Source organism: Sebastes umbrosus, chromosome 4 (genome assembly GCF_015220745.1).
Source record: "Sebastes umbrosus isolate fSebUmb1 chromosome 4, fSebUmb1.pri, whole genome shotgun sequence".
In the NCBI taxonomy this organism is placed as follows: Eukaryota; Metazoa; Chordata; class Actinopteri; order Perciformes; family Sebastidae; genus Sebastes; species Sebastes umbrosus.
In genome coordinates, this window is record NC_051272.1 from 33,573,950 (window position 1) to 33,601,714 (window position 27,765).

The following is a 27,765-nucleotide window of genomic DNA, read 5'->3' on the forward strand; positions in this document are numbered from 1 at the left end:
TTTTCATTTGTAAAGCTGTAACCAGCAAATGTTAGGAATCTTTACTTGATACACATTAAAACAATTAATCAACAATCAAAATTTCAGCAACCAACGATTCATAATCAACTGAATGTCCATCAAAAATCAACGGTTTCGGCACTAGTGATGAAACACGTAGCGATTATGAACACATTGTCAAATTGTCGAGATTACGTGAAACTCACACAATATGACAAAGTAATGAAAATGTATCCTCGTCCCACCACAGACAGCGTGGCTCAAAGGTAGAGGGTGGTGATTTGTCAGTGCTGCCGTCGTGCTCTGTCTAAGTTCTGACCAGAGTCTGTATCTTTTAACCTCAGTGCCGAGGTCAGGGCTGCATATCGGTGATCTTCCTCTTGCGGTAGTTGAGAACAAGACTGGAGGCGGTGAGTTGTGAGGCCTGGCCTTTCTCCCAGCTCTGGAAGCCGTTGAGGCCGCTCTGCCCGGACGTGAACAGAGCCCTCTCCAGACAGTCCAGACGCTCCACCAGCGCAGACGTGTCCTCGTTGTAGGCATTCTGGGAGGAGTCCATGTTCCGTCTGAACCGACCAATGAACGTCTGGACGAAGGACAATGTCAACAGTTTGCCAGCGGTTAGATGAGAAGACAATGACTGCACATATAGGGTGAGTATTATTGCTGTTGAGGTATTTTACATTAAAGGAATACTTCACCCACAAAACGACCATTTGCATATCAATTACTCACACAGTATTACCTTGAATTCTTGAAAAAAAACTTTGTTTTTCTCTCATGCCTCCAAATTCAAATTATGTGATTAAATTCAGTTTTTCAATGCAATTATTCAAGTTGAGCAATTCAAATTCAAATATGAATGATTCAAACTCAGTTTTTAGTGAGACATACAGTACTTCTGCCCATATGAACCCCTTCTGGTCTTAATATTATAATATTACAAGTACACATACCAAGCTCGTATATAATTTAGTCTATAAACCTATAAATCCTAATGTCCACCGTGATATTTTTATTTCTTCAGTCTTCACGGTGCCTGGGTTTAAAGAGTCTCTATAGAAATGTAGTTATGTATAATTTATATAAATGTAGTGAGCACCAGCAGTTCTGAAAACCGGCTGCATGCAGCTAAGTCTTCATAACGTGCTCCGTTTTCACTCCTTTGGTTCTTGGTAGAGTTAAAACATCACATAAACACACTAAGGAAATAGGGAAGATATTCAATACTGTATCATGCCCTTTCTGATCAAGCCCATGTGGTTAAAAACAACCAAGGTGGCAATTCTGATGCTTGAAATGTGTGAAAACCTTGTGGTGTGTAAGGCCATGGAGAAGTCTTATAGTGTGCAACAACCCTCTGTTTGTGCGTGTCTGTCAAACAATGAGATTAGAGGTAATCTGCCTGGTAACAGCTGCACCAAATAACCAGTAGTCTCGCCCATGTTTTCTGATCTGATTGCACCCCCTAGCTGTAATGTAGTAAATAACACTGGCTGCGTTTGTTTTGAATCTGCATTGTCTGTTGATCTATGAAGATTTTATAGCAAAGCATCTGGGCTGTTGTACAATGCAATATGTATTATTAATTATTTGACCACAAATTTATTCAGACATCTAAAGACACCCAGAAAACTGTTTTGGGTATTGCGAGCTTGTATAAACATCTTTATCTCTCATGAAAACACAAGTCAAGAATAACAATCAAATCTGTTGCGTTTCATTGGCTGGAAAACCTACTGTGTGCATCACAAATTGTAAAAATTCTCTGACATACAGACTTGCATGTGTAGCAAACATGAACAATATTTTCTCAAAGGAAAAAAAAAGAAAATATTCTAGTAAAGTGTGACATGGTAGTCACCTGTGGTTCTGCAAAAAAAGGGAAAGGAATCCTCCAAATGTGCTCTCACTTTGTGTAGCAAAGGTGACTTCTGCTAGATGCAGCTGCCATCACTTTCTGTTTCAAACATTTTACTTTAAGTGTAACAAAACCTAGATAAATGAATAGTTCAACATTTTGGGAATTACACTTCTTTGCATTTTGACGTAAAGTTAGATGAGAAGATCGATACCTCTCACATATACATGTACATTAAATATAAGGCTACAGCCAGCAGCCAGTTAGCTTAGCATTAAGACTTGAATCATGGGGTAACAGCTAGCCTGGCTCTGTATTAAGGTAACAAAATTCACCTAAAAATGCCAGACTATTTTGAACGTTTTTGTGGAAAACTCACATTTGACAGTTATTTTTTTATGTAAAAAATAAAGCATACCAATCTGTACACTGATCAAAGGACAACACATAATATTTCACTAGAGTCTAGTTGTATCAGCTGCTTGGCAGATTTTTTCACCATTTGCTGCTTCTTTTGGATGTGGCCCTTTGGTTGTTAAAATAAATGGATTCTACACTTTTATATAAAAATTATTATAAATATTAATGAATGACGACAAGGAAAAACTTTTGATTACAACACATTGGGCAGAGAAAAATGTGTAATTGTCAGCAAATTAATTATTGCTTACAGGACCTCCGACCTCCAGATCAGATACATATATACATAAACACGATATGGGCCAGTGTTGTACACCACTGATCTCACGTTCCACATTGAAAGTCTGTAAAAACTCATTTAGATATCTGACCATTACAAAATGATGTCCCTGCCTTTAACAGTGGGCGTACAGTTTATACACTGTTTGGCTGCCGCTGATGTTGAAAGAATTTAGGGAAAGAAAAACAAGTCTGAGTCAGTCTGTCTGGGTAAGCATCACCATTTTAGTGAAAGCAAACACATAATATTCACAAGGTCGATTTAGCAATGCACAGCAATTCAAGTCTAATGGTGTGTTTTCTTTCCTCACAGCCAAGTAGCACTAAATTACAAGAGATGTTGGGATCTGTAAAAGCATACATTGTGTACATCTGTGCACACAAAGCTTAAGATAGGGATAATCTCATTTAATTAATTAAAATTACACTTATATGTCCATTTTAAAATGTAATGAAGAGTCTAAGCCCACTTAATATCTGCCACCATGATAAGTGACTACCTTTTTTTGTCCTGCAGGTTTGTCTCACCTCCTGGAGGTCATAGTTTTCCTTGATGAGGTAAATAAATCAGGTTGACATGTAATGTGCGTAACAAGGACTCCTGTCGGATATTTAAATTATGTATTATTTGTTAATGGTCTTCCAGTGTAGACCTGAGCTATATTATAAATTGTTTCATGCAAATACCAACGATGAGGTTTGAAATTCAATACCAGCATTGTTTTGGTACCTTCTCATGTTAAATCAAGTGTTTTGTGTTAATGTTTGTGCATGTTGTTCACCTGCAGCAGCGTCTGTGCGATCTCTGGGTTCTCTGGGCTGTCAAAGTGCAGCATCTGGGATCCCAGGCCGTAGTAGTAGGGCCCCATCTTATGCAGATCCACCACGTTGGGGTCTGCGTTGAACACAGTCCTCCAGCCCTCTCTGTACACCTTCGGAAGCTCAACTGACAACACTCTCCTCTTCTTCTCGTACAGACCCTTGGACAGCCACAAAGGAAGCTCCATCTTCGTACCCTGAGATGAAGGAAATGGACTTCAGAGTTGGAGGAATTGTCGAGTTGCCTGCTCTCTGGGGTCCATACTAGGGCTGGGACGATACACCTCTCTCCTGAGTGATATTATCACGATACTTGAGTGGCGATTCGATAAATGTATTGTGATTTTTAAGTATGCAATTCGATATTACGATTTATCCCCTGTATCATTATGCATATCGTATTGCCAGATTCTTTCTAATATACAGCCCTAGTAAGTTTAGGGTTTCAGATCAAGTGTTGTGTATTATTACATAAAATATTTCCTATGAAGTCAAAGTTAACTGAAGTACATTTCCATGAGATGTGAGTGGTACCTCATCTGTATTGTTAGATGTTGGGCTTCAACCAGTAACAGACCAAACGATATTATTATGATAAAATATTTAAATTTCACTGCTGGTTCCTGAGTAACACAAGTTTATATTTTATGCGTTATGTCCTTCACTATTGATTGTTGCTGTTCATTGATCATCAGTGTGACGTCATGCCTGTGAGCTGTGTGTCAATGCCTCCATGCAAGGCAAGTTTCCTCCGGGATAATACTAATAATAATCAAGTTTTGGTAAGTAATAAACATGCCGAATTGAAAAGTGGTCTTGCTTATTTTCTTTAGCATGCTTAATCATCTTTTACCACATAGTACTAATACTAATACAGCAAGGTAAGAGTAAACTGCAGTATAGTGAGTGAAGTCTGGCGTCACTTTCTCTACATAACAAGAAGACCTCTATCTATCTATCTATCTATCTATCTATCTATCTATCTATCTATCTACCTATCTATCTATCTATCTATCTACCTATCTATCTATCTACCTATCTATCTATCTATCTATCTATCTACCTATCTATCTATCTACCTATCTATCTATCTATCTACCTATCTATCTATCTACCTATCTATCTATCTATCTATCTATCTACCTATCTATCTATCTACCTATCTATCTATCTATCTATCTACCTATCTATCTATCTATCTACCTATCTATCTATCTACCTATCTATCTATCTATCTACCTATCTATCTACCTATCTATCTACCTATCTATCTATCTATCTATCTATCTATCTGTAGCTGTATTTCTCATAGACACAATTATCTCTAAATAAATACATTGACAACATTGTAACTATCGCGACATGTTCTCCAGTAACTTCACCGACCTCCGGTATATCCTGCGTGTCACTCGACTTCTCCAGAAAGCCCAGCCGAGGAAAGCTGCACTCCGTCCGGATGGGAAGTCTCTCGTGTGAGAGCAGGATGTCGTCTAGAGACAGGAAGCTCTCCTGCATGCCCACACCGGGCTGCACGGGGAGATACGACTGAGTGTCCATGTTGTGTGGCCGAATGAGACCGACAGTAGCTTTATCTACTGACACATCGAGCAGAGATCTCTCCTGTCGTGTTTACAACTCCTCTTCCTCCTCCTCGCTTTTTTGGCGCCAGAGCCTGTTGACCAATCAGAGCGCCGCTGTGAGATCCAGACCAGAGCAATGGATTCAATGTGAGTCGAACTGGGTCAAAATATCTGTTATCTGTTGTTTTGTTCTGCTTTATATTCTAAAGGTTGCTGTTTAAAAAGTTAAATAAAATAAATAATAATAATAATAATAATAATGAAAAATACATTCAATAAAAACAAAAAATTGTATTCGCCTATTTTGCTATAAAAACTCAAGTGCAATTACGAATTTAGCCATTAGAGGTCAGAATATTACCATTACAAATTCAAAGCCCCCTTGTGTCCTGTACTAATAATGTTTAGCAGTCATGTCGACTTGTTATAATAATAATAATAATAATAATAATAATAATAGCACAAATAGAGGATAATAATGAAAAGTACTTCAAACAAGCAATAAAAAGTCAACCTTGAATTTTCATTTAAATTAAATTGGAAATTAGCATGCTCATGCTTCTCTTTTGCTCTATCCCGATCACATTAATCAGTTGATGAATGAAAAATGCCACCTAACCCATTCTGTAATCATGTATTTCCCATCTGTTAGGCTACCATCACTTTACAAATCTAGACAAAAGGAAGAACAGGTCAGTCATCTTTCTTATTTTGAATTTTTTTTAATATTATAGATTATTATATGTCATTATCATTACTCATCCTACAGATTGCACATCAAAGTCATCAGACATGTTCGTCGGCGCCCCCAGAAAGCAGGCAGCCATTCACATCTTTGGAAAGTCAAATAAGTCACGACCTAAATGGAGTCAAATTAAATAAAGCCATATTAAACGAAGGTACTGTATTGTTGTAGCTGTGTATCTGAGCGGAGTGGGCAGGCAGCCGGTACAGCGGGCCTACTGTCGACTGTAGCAGCAGTCTGAGAGACTCATTAGATATTTTCACTCTGCAAACTAAACAGACTGAGGCACACATCAGTTCTCAAAGAGATCATCCCCCTCCATTATCCGCGGGCCACGATACACAGAGAACGTTGTGTGTCACAAAAATAGGCAAAGAGGTTAAAAAAAGGTTACGTTAAAAAAACGTGTGCCTCTGTGTCCACCGATGCTCCTAATGGCATCTGCAAGATTTCACAGACCGGAGGAAAACAAGCAGTCAGAGCTGATCTGGAGTCTGCCGTCCAGCTGCCGTCAATTAGAGCTGGCTGTCAATCACTCGCAAACACTGATCAAACGGTCAAACTAGGCAGCGCTGATCAAATATGAATCAATATTCTGTTACTGCCTATTTCTCACCTCAAATGTTCTCAGAAAGATCTTGTAGTGTACTGTTTAGCTTTAAAATGAGAAAGTTTGTGACCCGGCAGCCATGTTGAGATCTGTTGAAGAAATACCAAGCACCGCCCACCAGCTGGAGCACAGCCAATAGGAACGCTCTCTCTCTGATATGACCTGTGATTGGTCAAAGTCTCCCATCACGGGCTAGATTTTTTTAAAGCCTGTAAACAGAGACACGAGGAGGTGCAGAAGTCTAGTTTTCTCTCAGAACACTTGAATTACAATATTCTGAAAGATTATTTTTGCCCAATGATGCCAAAAATATTCTGCCTACTGAAGCTTTAATATTAGATGTAATGTAATCAGGAAAAAAAAAGTCTAGTGGGATTGAATGCTTTCTGCTGAAAACAATTTCATACCACATTGAAACTCCACTAAAGCTGTATCACATGATGATCGCTCCAAATGGCAGCAACAGGCAGCTATGTGAAAAAATATGAAATCAAATTCTCCAAGGTGATGTCACATTGCATGCTCCTGTTTACCAAACCAGCCAGTGTGGGATACTTCATCAAGGACAGCAAAGTGATTACGTCAATTAGTCACTCTTTGGGTGGAGAAGAGACCATGCCCTGACACAAGAACTTGATTTGTTAACAGTGTCTGAAGTATTGCTGATGGGGCTTTTTTTTCTAAAAAAAATGGTTTATTTATTTACATGCAAATTGCAGCTTTAATGTACGTCATAATGCATTTTACTGCTGACTGTTTTATTAATGTAATTATTAAAGCTGCATTATACATTTTTGTGGCTAACATGTTACACATACATCAAACAGAGAGTAATGCTAGCATCCATTTGGAATCATTCATTTGTTTCTGGTGGGCTCCTTTGAATTAGCTCGGCTAACTCCTGAGAATAGCATTTGTCCCTTTAGCTGCTAAATGCTCCACTATGTCCACCAGCTAGTCAATATCTGTGTCTGTTGTCTGCTGTTAAAGGTCCCATATCATGCTCATTTTCAGGTTCTTACTTGTATTTTGGGTTTTTACTAGAACATGTTTACATACTTTAATGTTTAAAAAAACCTTTATTTTCCTCATGCTGTCTGCTTGAATATACCTGTATTTACCCTCTTTCTGAAACGCTCCGTTTTAGTAAATTACAATGTAATTGTAACAGAATTGCGTTGCTAGGAAACAGCTTGGATCCATGTTTACATCCTGTCAGCTGATGTCATTCACATACAACTGCAACAGGAAATAAACTGGGACCCATTTAGAATGTTTACGTTTAAAACTTTGAAATGGTCTAAATATTGTAGATTTGTGACATCACAAACGGGACAGAAATCCTGAATGCTTGTTTCAAAAGCTCAGTTTCTGAATACGGGCTCTTTGTATTTCTCTGTGGATTAAGCGTTTCGATACTTTCACAGTATTTATATAGAACTTAAACCTGCTTTATAATATAAAATCCATGAAAATGTCACTTTTTACAATATGGGACCTTTAAGTGATAGGCATGTAGTGTACAGTGGGTTTATTAAAGCTTTTTTTGCTGTAACAGCTGCCTGCTGATGATGATGACGATGAGCTGAAATAAGCTAAAAAAGCTCCGTAGAGATGGGGGGGAACTGCAGTCTTTGAAGGCTCATCACTGCAGCGGACACCTTTCACATACATGTAGTCATGTGAACCCATTGTTGATAGAGTTGGGTATGCGTTTACAGTCATTATGATGCCTCGCATTGCACTTCAAGTAAAGTTGTATGAAAATGATGGGTCCCCAAAATGGACCGCGCTGACTTGAATCCATTTTATACAGGAAATAGAAATCCTTAGCACAGTATGAGTGCAGAGCAGCCAGTGTTGTATAAATGGTTAACTCTCAACTGATCACATCTGAGGCAGTTTTCCTGTCAGCTTCAGAGCACCACAGAGGCCCCTTTGTAAGACGACTGCATTCAATTGTGTTAAATGCCATACTTCCTGGTACAACACTGATAAAAGTGCAATAAAACAAAGGGATAAAAGTAGTTTCATCATTTTAGTGAAAAGCTATACCAGCATCTTCTCTATTGAAATGGAGGCTAGGGCTCATGGGTATTGTAGTTTTTTAGAGCCGTCCATCATGCTGAATGAAAAAAATATGATTTTTCAGAAACAAAGTTGAAATAGTGTTATGTTGAGGAAGGGAAAAAATATTTTGGAGACAGCTGCTCTTTGCACCTCACAACTCTCAATGCATAGTAGTAGAAATAGACAGTTGTACACATATTCTATACCTATAGAAAGGCGAAGTATGTACGGTAGTCAACGGAGAGAGACGAATATTTTTTTATATACCATTTAAATTGCGCCATGAATCACACATATGATGTTTGTCAATTTAAAGAGAACATATCATGCTCATTTTCAGGTTCATGTTTGTATTTTGGGTTTCTACTAGAACATGTTTACATGCTTTAATGTTCAAAAAACACATTATTTTTCTCATACTGTCTGTCTGAATATACGTGTATTCATGCTCTGTCTGAAACAGTCCGTTTTAGTGCATTTTAACGTAATGGCAACAAAACTGTGTTGCTTAGGAAACAGCTTGGGTCCATGTTTACATCCTGTCAGCTGATGTTGTTTACATACACTGCAACAGGAAATAAACTGGGACACATTTAGTATGCTTAAGTTTAAAACTGTTAATTGGTCTAAATATTGTAGATTTGTGATATCACAAATGGACAGAAATCCTAACAACTTGTTTCAAACACACAGTTTTTGAATACGGGCTGTGTGTATTTCTCCATGGATTGAGTGTTTTGATACTTTCACAGTATTTATATAGAACTTAAACCTGCTTTATGATATAAAAGACATGAAAATCTCACTTTTTACAATATGGGACCTTTAAAAGATAGTTTTGCAAGTCAAGAAAGTCTCAGTTTGTTGTAGTATCATTTAGTTTTGTGTGAAACCGCTCAGTGAACTACGTCTCTCGTCTCGCACAATATACGTCACCAACACTAGCTAACTTAGCTATGTTCCACGCACAAATGAAACGTTATCTGACCTGATGAGTTTTATGCAGCGACTCCTAGTCTTTTTATCAGCCGGGAAGAGAAAGAACGATCAGACCTGTTGCTGGTGTGAGTTCATCCCAGTAGGAAACACACAGACATCGTAGCTTCAGAGAGAGAGACGTCACTACGACAATTTTGGATGTGTCTTCTTTCTAATTACGTATTTTCACAGTCTGATACTTCAACAGTTTTACAACAAACTGAGACTTTCTTGACTTGTAAAATTATGTTTTATATTGACAAACATCATATGTGTGATTCATGGCGCAATTCAAACAGGTTCAAAGAAATATGTGTCTCTCTCCGTTGACTACAGTACATATTTGTTCGGAAATAAGGTCCCATGGTGGTCCATCGGAAAGGGTGGGACTTCACCTCTCTATACACCTTTCTTGGCAATTGTCAAACGGCATTCTGGGAAATGTAGTAAAATGACTAAATGAAATCGGATTACACACAACCTGTTTAGTGAAAGATGATACATCACATTCAATCCCAAAATAACTGACTGGTGTGGGAGATGGTTCAAGGGTGGATTTTTTTTCCAAAAGAGTCAGCTGTATCACCATGTCCCATTAATATACCAGTATAACACATGTGTGTCTATAGGCCGACAATATATGTCAGGATTAAGATTTTTAATAGGAAACCCAGCGCTGTTCAGTTTGCATAAATTGTACCCTGGTCACAGAAGGAAAGTGAATGAAAATAGAGTCTGTCATCTAGCACAATTTATTCCACCATTTGTTTACAGTAGCTTTGTAAATGCAGTTTGTTTGTATGTTGATTTGTAGAAGTCTTCATACATCAGCTCTTGGCATTCTGAAGAGTGGGTAACACCTCACATAATTGGAATATTAAACAAATATTGTTAAATATGAACAAATGAATAAATAAGCCCCATCCAGTGGATCCACAGCGGGGCTACAGAGTCCTTTTTCGGGGTCTGAGTGGCTCGCGTCTCCAGTCGCAGTCAGCCAGACCTACTCTAGCAGAAACACAATGTGGGGAACCGACAGTAGCATAGACCAAGAGGCGCCTTTAGAATCACACACACACACACACACACACACACTCAAACACACACTCAAACACACACATGCACAAACAGTCATATGCACAGAGAGACGCACACACGCTCTCACACTCGCGACTCTCACGAGAAAATGACTAATCATGATCACATGAAAAATCTGGCAGATCTAAAAAGAAAGAACCGAGAGAGGTTAGGTGCGTAATTTACAATGTCATGTCGCTTCTCTGTAGCTGTAAACATCAGCAAAGTAAAGGGAGGACTGCCAGTCGCACACACAGGGAACATGGACATCTACACTGTAAACATTTCAATACACAGACACACACACAGCACTGTCCCAGTCAGCCCTCTACACTGACCTTTCACGCTGTAACACACACGCACTCACACACACACACACACACTAGGCTTCAGCAAAAGCTATGTTGTCACAGTTCCAAGCTCAGACACTCACACACACTCACACACACTCACACACATAGTGTACATACACATACCAGGTGAAGCCTGACACTGGAGCATCCCAAACACACATGTTACACAGTAGGAGCGTAAACTACACTGCTGGCCCCTTCCTCCCTCCCAATCCCTCTCCACCCCCAGTCCATCTTTAGATTCCCCACCCCCCCTCCCTCCATCGTCTACATACAAGACAAGCTGACATCCCAGTTTGTTTGTTTCTTATCCCTCCATCCGTCCCTGCCTGCCTGCCCAGGTGTGCACAAACCAGATCTAAGAAGCATTTTAAGGGACTCTTTGATTCGATTACTATGAGTCAAATTGGCGAGGAAGGGCGCAGAAACTGAGGCAGGAACTATGAGAAAGAAGCACACTGGGATCCAGTCTGTTATGAGAGGACGTCACCGAAGTTGGGAGTCCCGTTGTGCGATGAGAGACCCGCCGGATGATGTAAAAGTCTGATCTCAAAGCAAGCTTCTGCCGCTCAACAATCCTCAATTCATTGGTTTCCTCCTCCTCCTCTTCCTCGTCGTCTTCCTTCTTTGCTCGTATGGTTTCCTTCGTCTTCCCTCCTGCCACCCCCTCCCTGCTCTGCTTCCTCTCCTCTCCCCAGTTAAGGCCATGGGAGGGCTGGACACTAATGACTGACAGGCCTGGATCCAGACACAAGATGGAAGGCTAGCTGCTGGAGGCCTGCAAGGACCTGAGCATGTCATGGAGGCAACTGGCCACTTGAGTTGGAGGGGGGGGGGAGGGGGAGTTGAGGCAGATGAAGCCCTTTAAGGGACTGTTAGCCTGGAGAAGTGGGAGGGGAGGGAAGCAGTCTCTTCAGCAGATGTGAAACTCAGGGCTCGGGAGGGGCCCCTTTAATGTACGATGGTTTTGACGGTCACGTTTTTTTGGGTTCAGTTCACAAGGAATAATTATCTTGGTTAGGATGGTGGATTCTGTCAGGATAAGTATGTGTTGATCGCTTTGATTGTTTCATCAGATTTGGTTGTCTGTGTCCAGATATCCATGGCAGGACCACAAGATGTCCTGGAGACAGAGAGCAGGAGGGGTGGGGCACAGACAGACAGACAGAGAGTTGGAAAAATAATGCATCACTTGTAGTTAGATATGGTTTATCAAGCAACATATTAATAGAAAAAATGGTTTCAGTGGCATGGAAGACAATTATCTGCGTACACTCACGCCTTTGAAAGGTGCTGAACAAATGAAGATATAATTATTATTTACATGTTTCATCTTCAAAGTATAAAACCCGCGACCCTGAACAGGACAAGTGGTTACAAATGGATGGAAAATATAAAAACTGTTTGGTTATGTTTAATGTCTTCCCATTCACCACAACAACGATTTCTTATCATTTCTACAATGGATTTGTATCAAGTCAAAAAAGTCATAAAGTCCATCATATCAGTGGAGGTAGACAGTGACTGGACCACATCTAAATGTGAATACAAAGCCAATATGAGCTTCTGTATACTGGTTTACATGCACAATCTTATCTTGCAATAATTAGCATTCAGTACAGACAGTAGTGTGTATGTATGTATGTGCTGTGTGTCTCACCTTGAACCGTATTCATAGTAGGCCTGGTGGTCAGTCAGTCAGAGGGGTGTTCGGGGCAGGACCGATTGATCTCAAACCACGAGTCTATACAGCTGCACACAGGCACACGGGTTATTTAGTCAAACAACACGTCTGTATAATACAGCTGCAAATACAGAGAAGAGAGATCATAAGATATCAACTATATTGTAGTCCTATATGGATTCAGTACTACGGGGGATTATTGCTAAAGTAACACGTAGGCATGTTGGAAGGCCTCCATGGACTCCCACATACAGAACATACACAATATATAATATATAGATGGGACCCAGAGGGAAGCACAATAGCACTGTTACAGCACACTCACACATGTGCAATATTTTAAGCTCGTAAAATGTCACGTTCTTACTGTGTTTTATGGAACAGTTTACCTTTTAACTGCATTTCTCTGTTAGTATTTGTGTGTGGTGGTAGAACATCCTTTACGTAAGTGTAGCAATAATTTAAATGAAAGTAATACCACAATGACATAAACACGATAACAGTTGATGTTTTGTTTGCATGTGAAATCGTATCCACAAAATAACTACATGTATAGCTCTCAGATAAATGGAGTTTATTAAAAATAATATTAATTGTATTAGAGTACTTCACCGTTGTAATATGGATGTTTAAACCAAAATAGTTTTTTTTAAGCCATCCAAAATCTTTGCATGTGTTATGTTTACAACTGATTTACATTACAATACTGAGGCTAATGCTATTGCTAATTGTAGGAACAACATATCCATCATACATGTGTGAAATCCAATTGATCTTAACCTGCAACGTTGCATTGACTGTCGGATACATGTAGCTGAGCAATACGTACATATTTTCTCTCTAAAATTTTGTGAAGCAGAAATATGAAGTAACATAAAATAAAAAATACTGAAGAAAAGTATCTGAAAATTGTACAATGGATGTGTAATAAAGATTTTTGAAGCAGATCAAAGTAGGGGAGAGGGAAAAAAATCGATTCACCTATGTATCGCGTTTTTTTTTTTTTTTTTTACGATTTTGAAATTGATTTTTTAATGCCAGAATCGATATATTTGCTTCATTTGAGTCTATGCGGAAGCAGAAGGAAGTTACTGCTTTCATTGTTGTAGTCTGAGTAACATCACGTCATATTTGTTCCGTATCCGTCAACCAAAACAAATATGCCGCGAGCTGAAACGAAAAAGTAGAAAACGTTAGAGGGTCTGCGTGGATACGACCTGCACCCTCACATGTTAAATCCAGCGTGATAAACACCACACATCCAGTAAAGTATGGAAACACTTTGGGTTTCACACATTACCGGGAAAAGCAGAGCTAGACATCACGGCTAAAGCTGCATGCTAATTCTGTCACGGACAGGAAACGTTATCGTATCGCGGTAACGTGCGGTCGAGCCGGCCATCACTCTCATTCATCTCCGTGGTCAAATGGGCCGACGCTACAACTGTAGAGCACCCATTTAGAGAACGGAGCTGACGGGAGAGCTAGAGACCACCTTGGAGAAGTTAGAGGAAGTATACACATGTGACTACGTCCGGTTTTCCAAAATAAGGAGTTTGACAAAGGGAACTGTATATACAAAATACATCTATGGAAATAAGATTGATTGGATTATATTCACCAGAAGTATAAAGCATTACATGTTCCTTATAAATTCAAAAGAAATACCACTAATTTGTGAGGGAAATGTCTTTGGTTTGCTTGAAAAAATGTAATAAATAATTCCTGACAATGACTGATACATTTGACTTCAGGACATCTCTGACTACATACATGCTGAAAATCAAACATTCTTAATGTATTAATTTAGATATTTTCCAAAGTAAAAGTCCCTTGAAGTGTATGATTCAACTTTTTCCCATGGTCTAGTGGGTAAGATCGCAATAAATCGCAATATCGAATCAAAATACTTAAAAATCGCAATACATATCGAATCGGCACCCAAATATCGTGATAGTATTGAATCTGGAGATACACTAGGTGAATCATCCCATCCATAGATCAAAGTGTCATCTAAAAACCTCTTTTGCATTGAAATCCAGGACACTAATGCTAATATTATGCAAATACAAATCATAATGACAACATATTCACTCATACATGTGTGGAATCTAATCAGTCTTACTCTGTTAAGCAACTATAACTGTCAGATAAGCTGGGTTTAGGAAACAAAGACCTAAAGTAAAGTAAAAAATTGTAGCTTACTATGGATGTGACTTTTTCAACCTATAAAACGATTTCAAGGAAAGCACTTTTCAAGCACAGTACTTGGGTAATTATGTTGCCCATAAACCTGAACTCATCAGTTCACACTGAACTCTTACTTACAGTGTACACAGAAGCTGAAGTGTAGAAATGCAGCTTCAACCAAATATTTATTGTTTGTGTTGACAGATTGGAACTTAAAGGTGCTACGTGTATCATTTGACATCAATAAATAATTTCCACATTTATGTCAAGGCATCAATGTAGCCATGGGCGGATTATGAGACAATAGGTCCCCTAGGCACACAGACATGCAAAAGGCCCCACCACCTCTCCTACACAGGAGCAAGACACACAGACTTTATAGTTGCTTATTACACGGCTGTATTGATTACTCGATTCTGATTGGTCAATCACGGCGTTCTGCGGTCTGTAATTTCTGTATTACTGACCGTTGCTATGTATAACAGACTGTTGCTATGTATAGCAGACTGTTGCTATGTATAACAGACCGTTGCTATGTATAACAGACCGTTGCTATGGGCACAGCTCTGATGTCGGACTCTGGTGGACCGTTTCTGTGTCAAAATATTGATTTCTTCAGTAAGTAGCCGTGTAATAAGCGGGATAATGTACAGCTAGCGGGTCATTGTTGTGAAATAAACCCCTTCAGGGCGAGGAGAGATCCCGACGCAAAGGGGATTCTTTCACAACAATGACCGGCTCGCTGTACATTATCCCTTACTTAGCCTCTTTTTGTTATTGTTTTGTGTCTGGTTACGCATCTCTCTGTGGTTTTATGTCTCGTTTTTTGTGTCGCCCTGTAGTTGCTTGGTGTCTCTTTGTAATTGTTTTGGTCTTTTTGTAGCTATTTTGTGGTTACTTTGCTCCTTTTGTAGTCATTTTATGTCTCTTTGTGGTTGTTCTACCCTTTTTTCAGTCGTTATGAGTCTCTTTGCAGCTGTCTTGTATCTCTTTGTAGTTGTTTTGGTCTCTTTGTAGTCATTTTGTGTCTCTTTGTGGTTGTTCTGCCCCTTTTCATAGTCGTCATGAGTCTCTTTATGTCTCTTTGCAGCTTTCTTGTATCTCTTTGTAGCTGTTTGGGTCTCTTCCTACTGTAATCGTTTTATGTTTCTTTGTGGTCATTTTGAGTCTATTCCTTGTTTGTATAGCCTACTGTACGTGTCTCTTTGGGTGACATTTTGTGGGTGAAGGCCAATGGGGCCCCTGATACTTTGGGCCCCTAGGCCTGTGCCTGGTAATAAGCCCGCTCGGTAATTCATCCATGATTGTAACGGCTGTATACAAGGGAGACAACCACCTAAAACATTGGAAACTTCTGTGCTGAGTCAAACTGGGAGGGAGATGAGCCGATTTGCTTTATGGCACAAAGCAGGAGCAGGCTGATGTTTTTACATAGCAACCAGAGGTTCAGGCCATGGCAGACGATCACAGGAGTGAACGGCCAAACAAAAATCTTTTTTTGTGATTTTCGCTAAAACCAATGGGAGAAAAAAAACTGAATAAGCAACATCCTGTTTGTGACAGGATGTACTCATTGCAGCCTGCTCTCACATGGTAATTATCCCCAAGCTATATCACAGTTAATCTAACAGTGATACATGGATGTTCAGAAATGCAACACGCAGCACCTTTATTGTCGAATGATATAATATGAATAACCTTTTAATCAAATGCAACAATTACTGTCCATCTTTAAGGAATGTTATTGGAGCGCAGTAGGTGGATTTAATTAGAAGAAGTGCAAAATTATATACCGGGCAGTGATTCAAATCTGCGTGTGTGTGTGTGTGTGTGTGTGTGCGTGTGTGCGTGCGTGCCTGCGTGCGTGCGTGTGTGTCACCTTTTGTGGTAGATGCAGAGGCACGGCAGTCTGGCTATGGTGTCCCCTTGCTGCAGTTCCTCTAGACAGATCACACACTCACCGGCATCCCTCGCCAGCACATCATCTAAAGTGGCAGGCACACAAACACACACACACACACACACACACACACACAGGACACGTATCAGTATGCACCAAAGAAAGCGATAATTTCAGACTCCGACAGCATATCAAACACAGCAGAGAGCAGTAAGGACAGCAGGTTGGTGCATTACACACAGTAGTGGTTCTTAGTTTCTGCTCGTACCAATGAAAATGCACAAGGAGGAGTTTCTGGATGAATTACGGTAGGAGCCTCAAAATCTTTTTTTCACAGTAGAAAAACAGTGACCATCGTATGGAAATTCATCACTGAATATTTTTTATTTCCACCAATCTACTTAGTGTTATGAAGGCAGGATCATAAAGACTCTTGAATGGTCTATACTGTGTATGAAATATGTATATATATCAGATGTACTTTATAAAGTTTATTTTTTCATAAGAGTGATTTTGCATTCAGTTAAATGTAGTCAATGCTGAGCTGTGAAGAAAGAAAAACAGAATAGAAAATACAGCAATAAGGCAAATACTGAATAAAGATAAAGATAATGAAAAGTAAATAATAAAATAAAATAAAATAATAATACACAGGAGCATGATAGTCACATGGAGTTTTTCCAGTCACATCATTCTGTGTTGGATGTCCTATAGTGTTAGGGGTTCACCAAATACCACTGACATATACTAATCACCATAGACTGAATATAACAAGTTGACGTAGTCACCGTGACGTCACCCATTGGTTTGTGGACTGCTGTTTTGAAGCCTCGAGTTCGGCATTTTGTGATTTTTTTTGGAACCAGAAGTGACACGTGAGGGTGAATAAGACATTTCTAGGCGGCCAAAATGTTACAAATAACTTTCATGAACTGAAAACACACTGTGAAAGGGTAAGACAAAAACACGGACAACTCCCAGACTGGACAAACACCGTGGTAGCGACCTGTCAATCACAAAGTAGCCACGCCCTTAAGCATCTCCTGCATACCCCGTCTTACACAGTCTAAAAGAAAAAAAAAGGGGGCCTTATTTTTCTATGTCTCTGTTCTATGTTTACATACGGTATACTGTATGTGTCCATGTCCACGCTTGTTGTTGTCTGTCTTTTGTACGGTCTAAGACCTGCTCTATATATAAAGTCTCTTGAGATAACTTCTGTTGTGATTTGACGCTATACAAAAATAAATTGAATTGAAATTGAATTGAATTGTTTATTTGTTTATATGTCATTAAGGTGGCCAGCTTATTCGACCCTGCTTTTTTTAAGTAATATGGTTTGACTAAGATTATGATTATTACCTCTGCCAACGCCAAAGGCCTTGTTACCTCCTTCAAGGCCTTGGCTGTCTGTTAGCATGATTACTTCAAAAGTGTGCGATGGATTTGAATGAATAACAAGCCGACCACCTCACTGTAACGCCAGCTGTGAGCTGTGATTTGTTTTTTAAAGTCGTTGGCGGAGGTCTGCGCTCTCTGAGTGCCATTCTAGTTATTACAGTAGTAGTATTACTTTTCTTTTCCTTCATTGGCTATTAATTTGAGAAAGAATGAAAACAAAGTGAATTTAGTCCTCCAAAGAGGTAGTGGCTGGCGGGCAAAAGAAAAGAGGAAAAAAGAAAAGAAAAAAAAGCATCCCCTGCTTTATGGTCTATTTGACTCTAAATGGGACCATCATTCACTAAATGAACATCATGCTGTATTGTAGAAGACTTGAAACTAGCGATTGAGACCATAAACTCATGTTTACAATGTTTAGGTTCATTTTCTCATAGACTTCTATATAATATGATTAATAATGAATATCTTATTAAATACACTTTTGCACAAGATTCTCCGTCCTCACAATGGAGCTCTTATTAACTCTTTGTACTGACAGTAAAGAGGAAATCATGGATTATCATGGAGTAATATGTATTTCATATATTCAGTGGTTAAGAGCACTTTCTCATGTTTACAGTCGTAGAGCGCTCTGCCTTCCTATTATTGGTCAACGTCACAGAACACCTTGTGGAATTTGTCATACTAGACGGCAGAAGGGATAAAGCATCAGCAAAGAGCGCACATATAATAGGCCACATTTATCAACAGTATGGAAAGAAAAATTTGCAAGAAAGCACACACTTTATGCATATGTGTATATATGTGCATGATGTCATCACACATGTGAATAAATGTACTGTATGCAACAAATAAAGCTTTGAACTCTAAACCTGAAATAGAGCAGATAATATAGTACAACATGTTATTTCATATGTGTCACTGTGGGGCACAGCTACACAGACTGTGCAGCCGGGCTGCTGCTCCACTTTGAGATTGGCTGGTTGGTAAAGCAGAAGCTTTAACTGCTCATCATTACTCTTCTCTTTGACTCATGACGCATATCTGACACAAGCCGGTTTGCAAACGTAAAACCACATAAAAGCACAACAATTCATTCACACACATGAAAACAATATATGGAACAAAAATACGAGAGTATATGATTTACAGAAAGAAAACATAAAAAAGTTGATGGCACTTGCCAATTCAATCCTGATCAACAGTGTCCGAGAGGCCCATTTTATCAGTTTATACACAGACTGAAGTGACCATCACTTTTATCGAGGCTGTTTACAGTGAAAAGCCTTATGGCTTCTGGAATGAAACCAAAGTACATGCAGATGATCTCAAACACATTCCTGATGGCATTAGCTTGAAAGATTCATAAAGAACATGTGTGGGGGGTCATTGATAATCATATGTCAGGGCGAGCAGGGTCGGTTCGGACACTTTTGTATCAACACCAAATAACCTTCCATTACTTGCAGACTACTTGAATGGTAATGAAAATAATTTGATCCCTGAACACATACAGTACAGGTGTCTGCTAACAATTTATCAACCTTGTTCTGGGCTTAAGATATAATTTAAATCGAAAAAAAAAAAAAATGTTGTCTAAATTCGAACTCCTTATATTTACAATATCACTTGTTCACATTTCTTTGAGAAAAATAAAACATTCGTAAAATTATTATATTTTCGGAATTTGGCAAAAAAAGAGTTTCTGCTGGCTTTTTGTTGATCTGTAACAAGGTGGGAACTATAATTAATACTGTCCTAGCTGTCCCCCCGTCCCAACCAACCCCGCTCTCCCCTACCTTTTTGAGGACTTGCGTGAGAAATGTCATGAAAATATCATTTTTGTAGATTTGGTTGCATTTAAAACTAAAAGGAATCTACAGCAGTATGGGTCCATGTGATTAATCTCACTGAGAAGAGATAATAACACAATTACAATTTACAATGACAATCATCTATATAAGATAAAATAATAAGGGAGAAAGGTCACAACCCTGGAATTTGAATGTTAAACCATTTCCTAAGGTTTTTCTCAATCGCTTTGGCTCATCAACAGTTTGATGGGACATCACAACTCTATTGCATGTTTGCAAAAAGTAGTAACTCACCCAAAACACTTCATTCATGTTTCAAAACCTCGTTATTGTGTCAGTAAGTTGGCCGACAGCACCGAAATGAAAAGTTGCTTTGTCATCGTGTGAGCCGGACCGGTTAAAATGTTTAAGAGTTTTTTTTCATCTTGACAGTCAACACTGGAAATGTTTCTTACAGTATACACAAATCTGTGTTTTGTTCTACTTTTTGTTGACACTGACTGCTTACTGTATTATTCCAGAATGTCAGTTTTATCTAGCTGAATGCTGTGGTGTCTCACACTGAGCTTTTTAGATTCCCATTTCAACAGTAAAAACAGTACAAAACGCTTACTGAGAAAAGTCAATGCTGTACAATGTAGTAGACAATATAAAGTCACCTTTGATCTTTCATATGAGGTCATATACAATGAAAAGAAAAGTTGCCACAAAATGACATCCATGCACAAAAATATAATGAAAAAACCTGCTGTAATCCAGTAAAAAACACAACTCTACTCTACACAACTTCCTTTCCAAGGTGTAATTAAAGGTACACTGTGGACTGGTAGCACTATGGAGCAATGCATGCACATGCATGATGAGATATAGATTCTAACACTGGTTCCATGCTATTCCACCAGTTTAGTTTAGCATGTTAGTTTGCTGACATTTATTAATCAGCACTAACGTCGTGTCCACACCGCCCGCGTGAGCACCGCCTGACGACTGCCTCGCTTAAGTGCTGCGTGAGTCACGCGTCGGATGTTCAGACCAGCTGCGTTTCTGCTGCTGCTGCAGCTGCTGCTGTCAGCGCTTTCTTTCTACATAGAGTTTGCCTTTCATAATGGCCATTTCATTTTGTTATAAATGTCATTTATATTTATTTTAGACAGAGAAAGGTTAAGAAACGTGTGGTAATTTGAAAATAATAATAATAATCCACAATTAAAACCCCGTACTATATTCATTCATGGAGCTGTGCAAGTCACTGCATGTTCTACAACACTGTCCTGCACATATTTGAGAATAAAAGCCTCATGTTAACAAATGAAGGAATTCTATCCACAGAAAAAAAACACTTGCAGGCTTTTATTTTGAAATGAAGGCAGGAAGTGTTGATTTAAAAATAAATCTTTACTTTTTTTCATGTTCGTGACATATTCTACAGATACAGACATTGAAACTGTTGTAATTTTGCTGCTGTGATGTCAATATACAGTCAAAAGATCACTTTCACTGTGTGTTGTTGCCGTGAACCGCGCACGGCTCGCGGTAAAAATAGGCGAGACCTCGAATCTGTACAAGAAGCTGAAGCTGACACACAGACGAGCCACGCTGCTCATGTGGGCTGTGCGGCTGCTCTAACCCGTTAACACGGACGCTGTAATAGAAAAACAATCGGTTCCGCAGCCGTCGCGTGCTGCTCATGCAGGCGTTGCGGACACGCCGTAACACAATCAGTGAGGTTGATGGGAATACCGTTAGTTATGCAGGTATTGGACGATTGCAAGTTTTGACCTGAAGATGGAGTTAAGGGATCTCTAAAGTCAATGAAGCCATGAATGTCTGTACAACAATCCACCCAAAAGCTTTTACAGATATTTCAACCTGGACCAGAGTGGTGGACCCACACACCAATATTGCCATCCCTGGAGCCGCGACAAAAAATTTACAGTAAACTATGTTATAATTTTATGTAATTGTGAAAAAGGTTTTTTTTTTAACATCGTTTTGAATGTAAAACTGTATCTGCTAAATTATCACTAACAACAGCTGTCAAATAAATTACAGTATGAAGTCTCATGAAATAGTGATACTCAAGTAAAGACACAGAATTTAAGTACAGCACTCAAATAAATGCAACCAGTTTTTGAGGATGTGCCTGGATGATTGTGGACAATTTTCTCCTATCTGTCAAATGAAATATGAATGTTGTCCAAAAAGATTATTCAGCTAGATAGATAGATACAGTAGATAGAGAGAAAGAAAGAATATGGGGGCAGATGAGGAGAGGGGGTAGACTGTGAGATGGAATAAGAGACAGAAGACATATGCTTTGACTGCAAATCAGCTTAGTTCCTCAACAAACTCCCATAACCCCACTCTCCTCCTCCCTCCCTCCCTCTCTCTATATCTCTCTCCTCTTCTGACCCCAGTCCTTTATTCTATTGTTCGCAGTAGCACATCCCTCCGTCCTCTATCAACCCCCCTGAAAACACCCACAGCATCTCTCCGACAGAGTGCTCCGGATTAAATCGCAGGAATCTACATACGCTGTCTGATAACAATACAGCAGCTCCACTGCTCCCCTTCCCCAAATTTCCTGTGCAAATAAATCCAACCAGGAAACACTCGGAGATTAATCAACTCCCAAAAAGTCTGCATTTGACTGTGAGTGTATTAAATCTAAAGTCAACATCTGACCCAAGCTCTTATAATCAAGTGAAGAGGGTTGTTCAATCTTGTTTCCTTCACCTGTGAAATGTTTAAAAAATGAGGTCATCCGGAGTCAGTGCCCCAACTCATCATAGTCCTGCCTCAGCCAAAACCCTCTCCGGCGACTGCAGTCGGTACAGAATGCAGCTGCGAGGCTGTTAACTGGATCAGATAGGAGCACATCACCACTGTTCTAGCTAACCTGCTCTGACTCCCGGTAAATTTTAGCTGATTATAAGATTTTATTGTTAATTTTTACAAAGCCTTTCATAATCTTGAAGCTACATTTAGTGAGCTTTCAACCCCTTATGTGCTGGCAATGTACCCCGTATCCACTTTGCTGCAGCTGAAACTAGGTCATTGCAGTACAACAGCATACTGTACTACACTAAAGGAGAGATTAAAACTTGTTGTTGGTCCATGCCCTCAGGAACGACACGTAGAAGTGTTTTCTGATCTGATGCTACTATCAGAAGGACATAATTTGTCTGTGCCTTGCAGAACTGTCACCATACTGCTAACCTTGAGACCTTAAAAAAGGGAGGATGTCAAAATCAAAGTGGGGGGTCGCCCCTCTGGTGTGAACTTGGCGTGTGATTCTCTGGCATAAACTAATGGGATGCACCGATACCGATACCAGTATCGGGTATGGGGTCCGATACTGTGCTCATATACTCGTACTCGCAAAACGGCTCCGATACAACGGCACTGATACCACTTTACGGCAGCGTGACGTTAACGTCACTATCTTTCGGGTCCTATCGCACGCGCTCACGCTCCAACTCCTCGACGGTGCAGGTGAGACGGGCCGGAGGTGCGCCCGACCCCGCTGTGCAGGGATCCCACCTCAGCCGGCGCGCGCCGGCCCTCACTTTCATTGTGCCACAGGGTTTTGCACCCTCTGACTCTCGCGTGCATTAGACTCCTTGGTCTTTGTTTCTAGACGGGTCAGGTGGGTTGCAGACATCGCCACAGACCCCTAGCGCCTTTTACGTGGGCTGAGCCCCACCCTGGGGGCACGACGCGGTTGGGGCGCACTAAGGACAGCCCTCGGTGACACTTTGGCCACGGCACCAGGAAGCACCTTCCCCCCGAGCCTTTCCAAGCCGACCTAGAGCCGGTCGCGGCGCACCGCCTCATATGCGGGACTCCCCAGCCTGCCGCCTACTGTTTCCACCCAGACGACAACTGTCATTTCCCGTCGGAACAGAGCAGTCTAAAAGCCCAACTTTGGGCGCTGCACGCTGTGGCAAGCGCAGCTTAAACACAAGCTCAAACTGCGCTGTGTCGCGAGCATAGACTGCTCTCTTCCGCCGGGAAACGACAGTTGTAGTTGTAGCTCTATTGTCATCCGGGTGGAAACAGTAGGGATTATACACACTGTTCTGTTCCAGAAACAGGATAAGATAACGAAAAGGAAAAAAAGTGTGCAAATTTGCCATAAATCGGGAGAAATACGGGAGAATTGTGACCCCGGGAGGAAACTGGGAGAGGGCGATGAAAAACGGGATCCTCCCGGGAAAATCGGGAGGGTTGGCAAGTATGACTGTCACATATCACTGTTTTATGGTGTGACGATGCAATGGTTCTATGGTGTTAGTGTTTGGTTTGGTTCAGGCACTAAAAATGACTTGGTTAGGTTTAGGGGAACATCATGGTTTATTTTCAAATAAGGACTTTGGTAAGGTTAGGGAAACATCACGGTATTAGTTAAAATGAAGACTTCGATAAGGTTAGGGGACCTGGGTCATCATGGTTACAATAATGACCATCATGGTCATGGACAAAGTTTTAAAAAACAGCATTGATTGTCTGTTGGAAACAGGAAACAAACAGCGGTCTTCCGTGTTAAAGTCTGATGTTTGTTGTTCTATAATGACATCACCTGACTTCCTCCTTTGCTTCAGTCATAATTACTTAAGCTGTATTCCAAACCGCCTGCTACATACTGAGGAACGCCGTATGCAGTATATAGTACATACGGCCTTCCTCAGTAGTATGCAGAATGCAACGGTTAAAGCGATGTATTTTGCAGTATGCTAAATCTGGCTTTTAGCCTTTAAACCAGCTCTTAAAGCACTGGACAAAAAACAAACTCGTACCACAATATTATCGAACAATACAACTTTGATTTTTTTTGTTTATGTTATGTTAGTTTACTTTATAAAACACTGCAGGTTTAAACTATTTATTCTAACAGCTCATAGTGAAGTGAGACAAACAGGATCATCAGCGAGGGGAGACGGGAAATATAAAATATTGATCCACAACATTTACTCAAACTGATTTTTCAGTTACAGAAACAAAACAGCGGAATGATCTCCCTCCAGATATTAGAGTAAAAAGGGTCGTGTTGTCTGAGCAGGTATACCTGACGTCCACTGAAGTCTAAAATATAAGCATTGGTAAAACGTAAATCACAATACCAAACTTGCGTTAGTCTCAAAATGAGTCAGCAAAATATTCCTGGTGTATCTGGTAATGTTAACGGTCGACAACAGCTGACCTAAACAACAAAACAGCTTTCCAACTAACACGATACTGAGCTAACGTTAAGTCCTAAACATAAATCATTTCAGTTAGACATTAATTGTTGATTTTTTACCACAGAAGTGTGAGAAAGGTTTCTCCAAATTGAATCGAACCGAACTCAGACCACTTCCCGAGGAGGTCTGAGTTCAGTTCTATTCAGAGGGGTCTGAGTCCTTTTGGAGTGTTCACATATATGCAAAATATGCTGACTCCTTGCTCTGAGTTTGTTTTGAGGGCTGAAAGGGACCAAGTGTGAAAACACCCTAAGTCATGTGCACACTTTTCCAGGGTCTCTCCAGTGATTAGCCCTCTCCTCACCTGCCCCCGTTTCCCTCTTGACTTTTAGCTGTCTCTCTCCCGGCTGTTGGCTTGCCAACAGACATTTGGCATCCAACACCTTCGCATCAATTATGAGTTAGATGACTCGCTCTTTGCTTCTCTGAATCACATGCACTCAGTTCCCTCTTTATTGTCTCTTTCTGTGTCCTCCGGTGACCTGAGCTGCAAGAGGCAAAGTGTAGGTCCCTCACCATTCTCTCTTCTCTCACACACACACACACTCTCACACACAGACACACACATGGTCTTGCTTTCTGAGTCTCCATACTGCCCTTCTGACTCCCATGTGTGTATGTGACCCCCTCTCCCTCTCTGTGCGAGGGGCTATATTTAGTGGGGGAGGCATTAAAATATCAGCATGTAAAGTCAAAGCCCAGAAAAGATCCAGTGTTCAGCTCACGTGTGCTACCTATGACCCTCACCGGCACAGTGTAGACGAGGAGGCAAGCTCAGAGACACGGCATTTAGATTCATACAAGAATTAAAGCTGCAATCTGTAAGTTTCTGCTCATTCTGCAAATATGGGCACATTTAGTGTCATATTGTGAAGATATTTCACATTGATGTGCATTGAAAATGTCAGGAAAGTCTCTCTGCGTCTCCAACCTTCGAAATGAGCTGATTTTAGTCTTTAAACACACCGCTCATTAAAGCTGCAGTGGGTAAAAATGGAGCAAATATGATTTAAAAGAAGTTATTTTTGTAAAACGGTCACTATATCCTGACAGTAGAACATGAGACAGGTAATCTGAAAAAAATGATGTTCCCCTGTGTCCTTCAGTGTCCTCCGGTGTCCTCCGGTGCTCCTAATGGTTTCTGCAAGATTTCACAGACTCCAGATCAGCTCTGACTGGTTGTTTTCCTCCGGTATGTGAAATCCTGCAGATGCCATTAGGAGCACCGGAGGACACCGGAGGACACCGGAGGACACCGGAGGACACAGAGTCACATGATTTTTTTTCAGATTACCTGTCTCATGTACTACTGTCAGGATATAGTGACCATTTTATAAAAATAACTTTTTTTAATCATATTTGCTGCAATCTCGTCTACTTCAGCTTTAAGTAAAAATATCTACTTCTTCCACCATTGTGCCTCATCAACAAACACAAACTGAGAGCACAGATCAGTGTGCAGAGTCTTTAATCAGTCTGTCCCTTTCGTAGATGTAACAGTTAAAGTCACTATAAGATGAGCTACCAGACAGTATTACACTATTCATGTCACAATTTACGGGACTGTCGTCACTCAAGAGAGCTAATGTAGCCAGCTATCATCTATAGTGCTACTACTATAGTACGTTTCAATTGAAAATAACCTTTTGGTTCACGTCGTATTGATAAGATTTTCACAATATAGATATTTTACACGTTTGAGTTAATCAAATCGTCCAGAATGAACTTGAACGCAACACAAAGAAGGGCTAATACAAACCGCGCCGCTGGCAGCTGCGTAGTGAGGATAATGAAACTCTTCCAAACAAAAATAAAGTCATTTATTCACCATCTCATGCAAGTTTTAAAATCTTTACAGCTAATAATTTACATATTGAGAAAAATGTTTGTTGGACTAAACTCCTACAAAGTCAGTGTAGTTAGTGCTTTAATAGTCTGATTAGATTCCTGCATCTATTGTACCATAAACGTGTGATGACCTTGCTCCGAGATATGCTGATGTGCGACAGTTAGTTGGCCCAGGTGATTGACAATAGACCCCTGAGCATGCTGGGAAACAAGATAAGCTGCCCGTTTTGTGGGTCTCAAAAACCCAAGAGAGCGTGAGAGACAGAGAGAGAGAGAGAGGTGGAGGGGGGGACAAAAGATGGAGAGAAATTTCACAGCGGGAGCAGAGCCTGACTCACAGTGGAGAGAGGGACAGACGGAGGGGAGAACGAGAGAGTAATTTGCTGGAAATAAAGAGTGACAGGACAGACAGAGCCGTGGAAAAAAAAGAGAGGAATTATGGGAGTCTTTCTCCTTTTGCCCTCTCTTCTCTCATCCCTTATCAGCCATCAGGGTACTCCATCACTCTGGATCCCATCTTCCTTAAGACAGTTTCACTCTCCTCTCTCTGTCTCTGTCACTCAATCTGCTCTCCCCTCGCAGTGTGAATCCAGCTGCAGGCTTGAAACTTACATTATTTTTTTTTTACTGCACTGGCCTTATGGGCCTAGTTGAATGCTATTTGTGGAGCTGTAAAATGACTTCCCTCCTCACCCTCCATCTAACAACTTTACATGATTTAGTCTGTGTGGCAACACTGTCCCCCACTATGCATATTGTACACACACAAACACAGACTCCTACAAGGTGACCTTCAGGCTCCAGATCAGACGTTACATGTGCACAGTTTTGAGTCAAACAAGTGGTTGTCAATCAACGAGTTGCTAGGGGCGATGAACAGACATGGCTACTGTCGA

The 27,765-nt window shown here is 40.3% G+C and overlaps 2 protein-coding genes and 1 long non-coding RNA gene across 3 annotated transcripts in view; 1 reads left to right on the forward strand and 2 right to left on the reverse strand.

Moving 5' to 3' along the window:
* gins3 (GINS complex subunit 3) lies at positions 1-4,967 on the reverse strand. Its single transcript, XM_037768678.1, has 3 exons — positions 4,763-4,967; positions 3,340-3,573; positions 1-583 (listed from the first exon to the last, which is right to left on the reverse strand). Exons 1-3 carry the CDS (start codon positions 4,931-4,933, stop codon positions 353-355), a joined length of 636 nt encoding a protein of 211 aa, XP_037624606.1. The 5' UTR covers positions 4,934-4,967; the 3' UTR covers positions 1-352.
* Positions 4,966-5,977, forward strand: LOC119487642. Its single transcript, XR_005206751.1, has 3 exons — positions 4,966-5,103; positions 5,609-5,648; positions 5,726-5,977. It is a non-coding gene; the product is annotated as an uncharacterized LOC119487642 (long non-coding RNA).
* Positions 5,978-10,088: 4,111 nt separating this feature from the next.
* The window catches only part of znrf1 (zinc and ring finger 1), a 69,362-nt gene continuing 51,685 nt past the window's right edge, over positions 10,089-27,765 (reverse strand). Inside the window, exons 3-5 of the mRNA XM_037767087.1 lie at positions 16,543-16,648; positions 12,450-12,541; positions 10,089-11,912 (exon numbers count right to left, since the gene is read on the reverse strand). Coding sequence (XP_037623015.1) covers positions 12,484-12,541; positions 16,543-16,648 — 164 coding nt within the window. The 3' untranslated portion in view covers positions 10,089-11,912; positions 12,450-12,483. The remainder of the gene's footprint in view (positions 11,913-12,449; positions 12,542-16,542; positions 16,649-27,765) is intronic.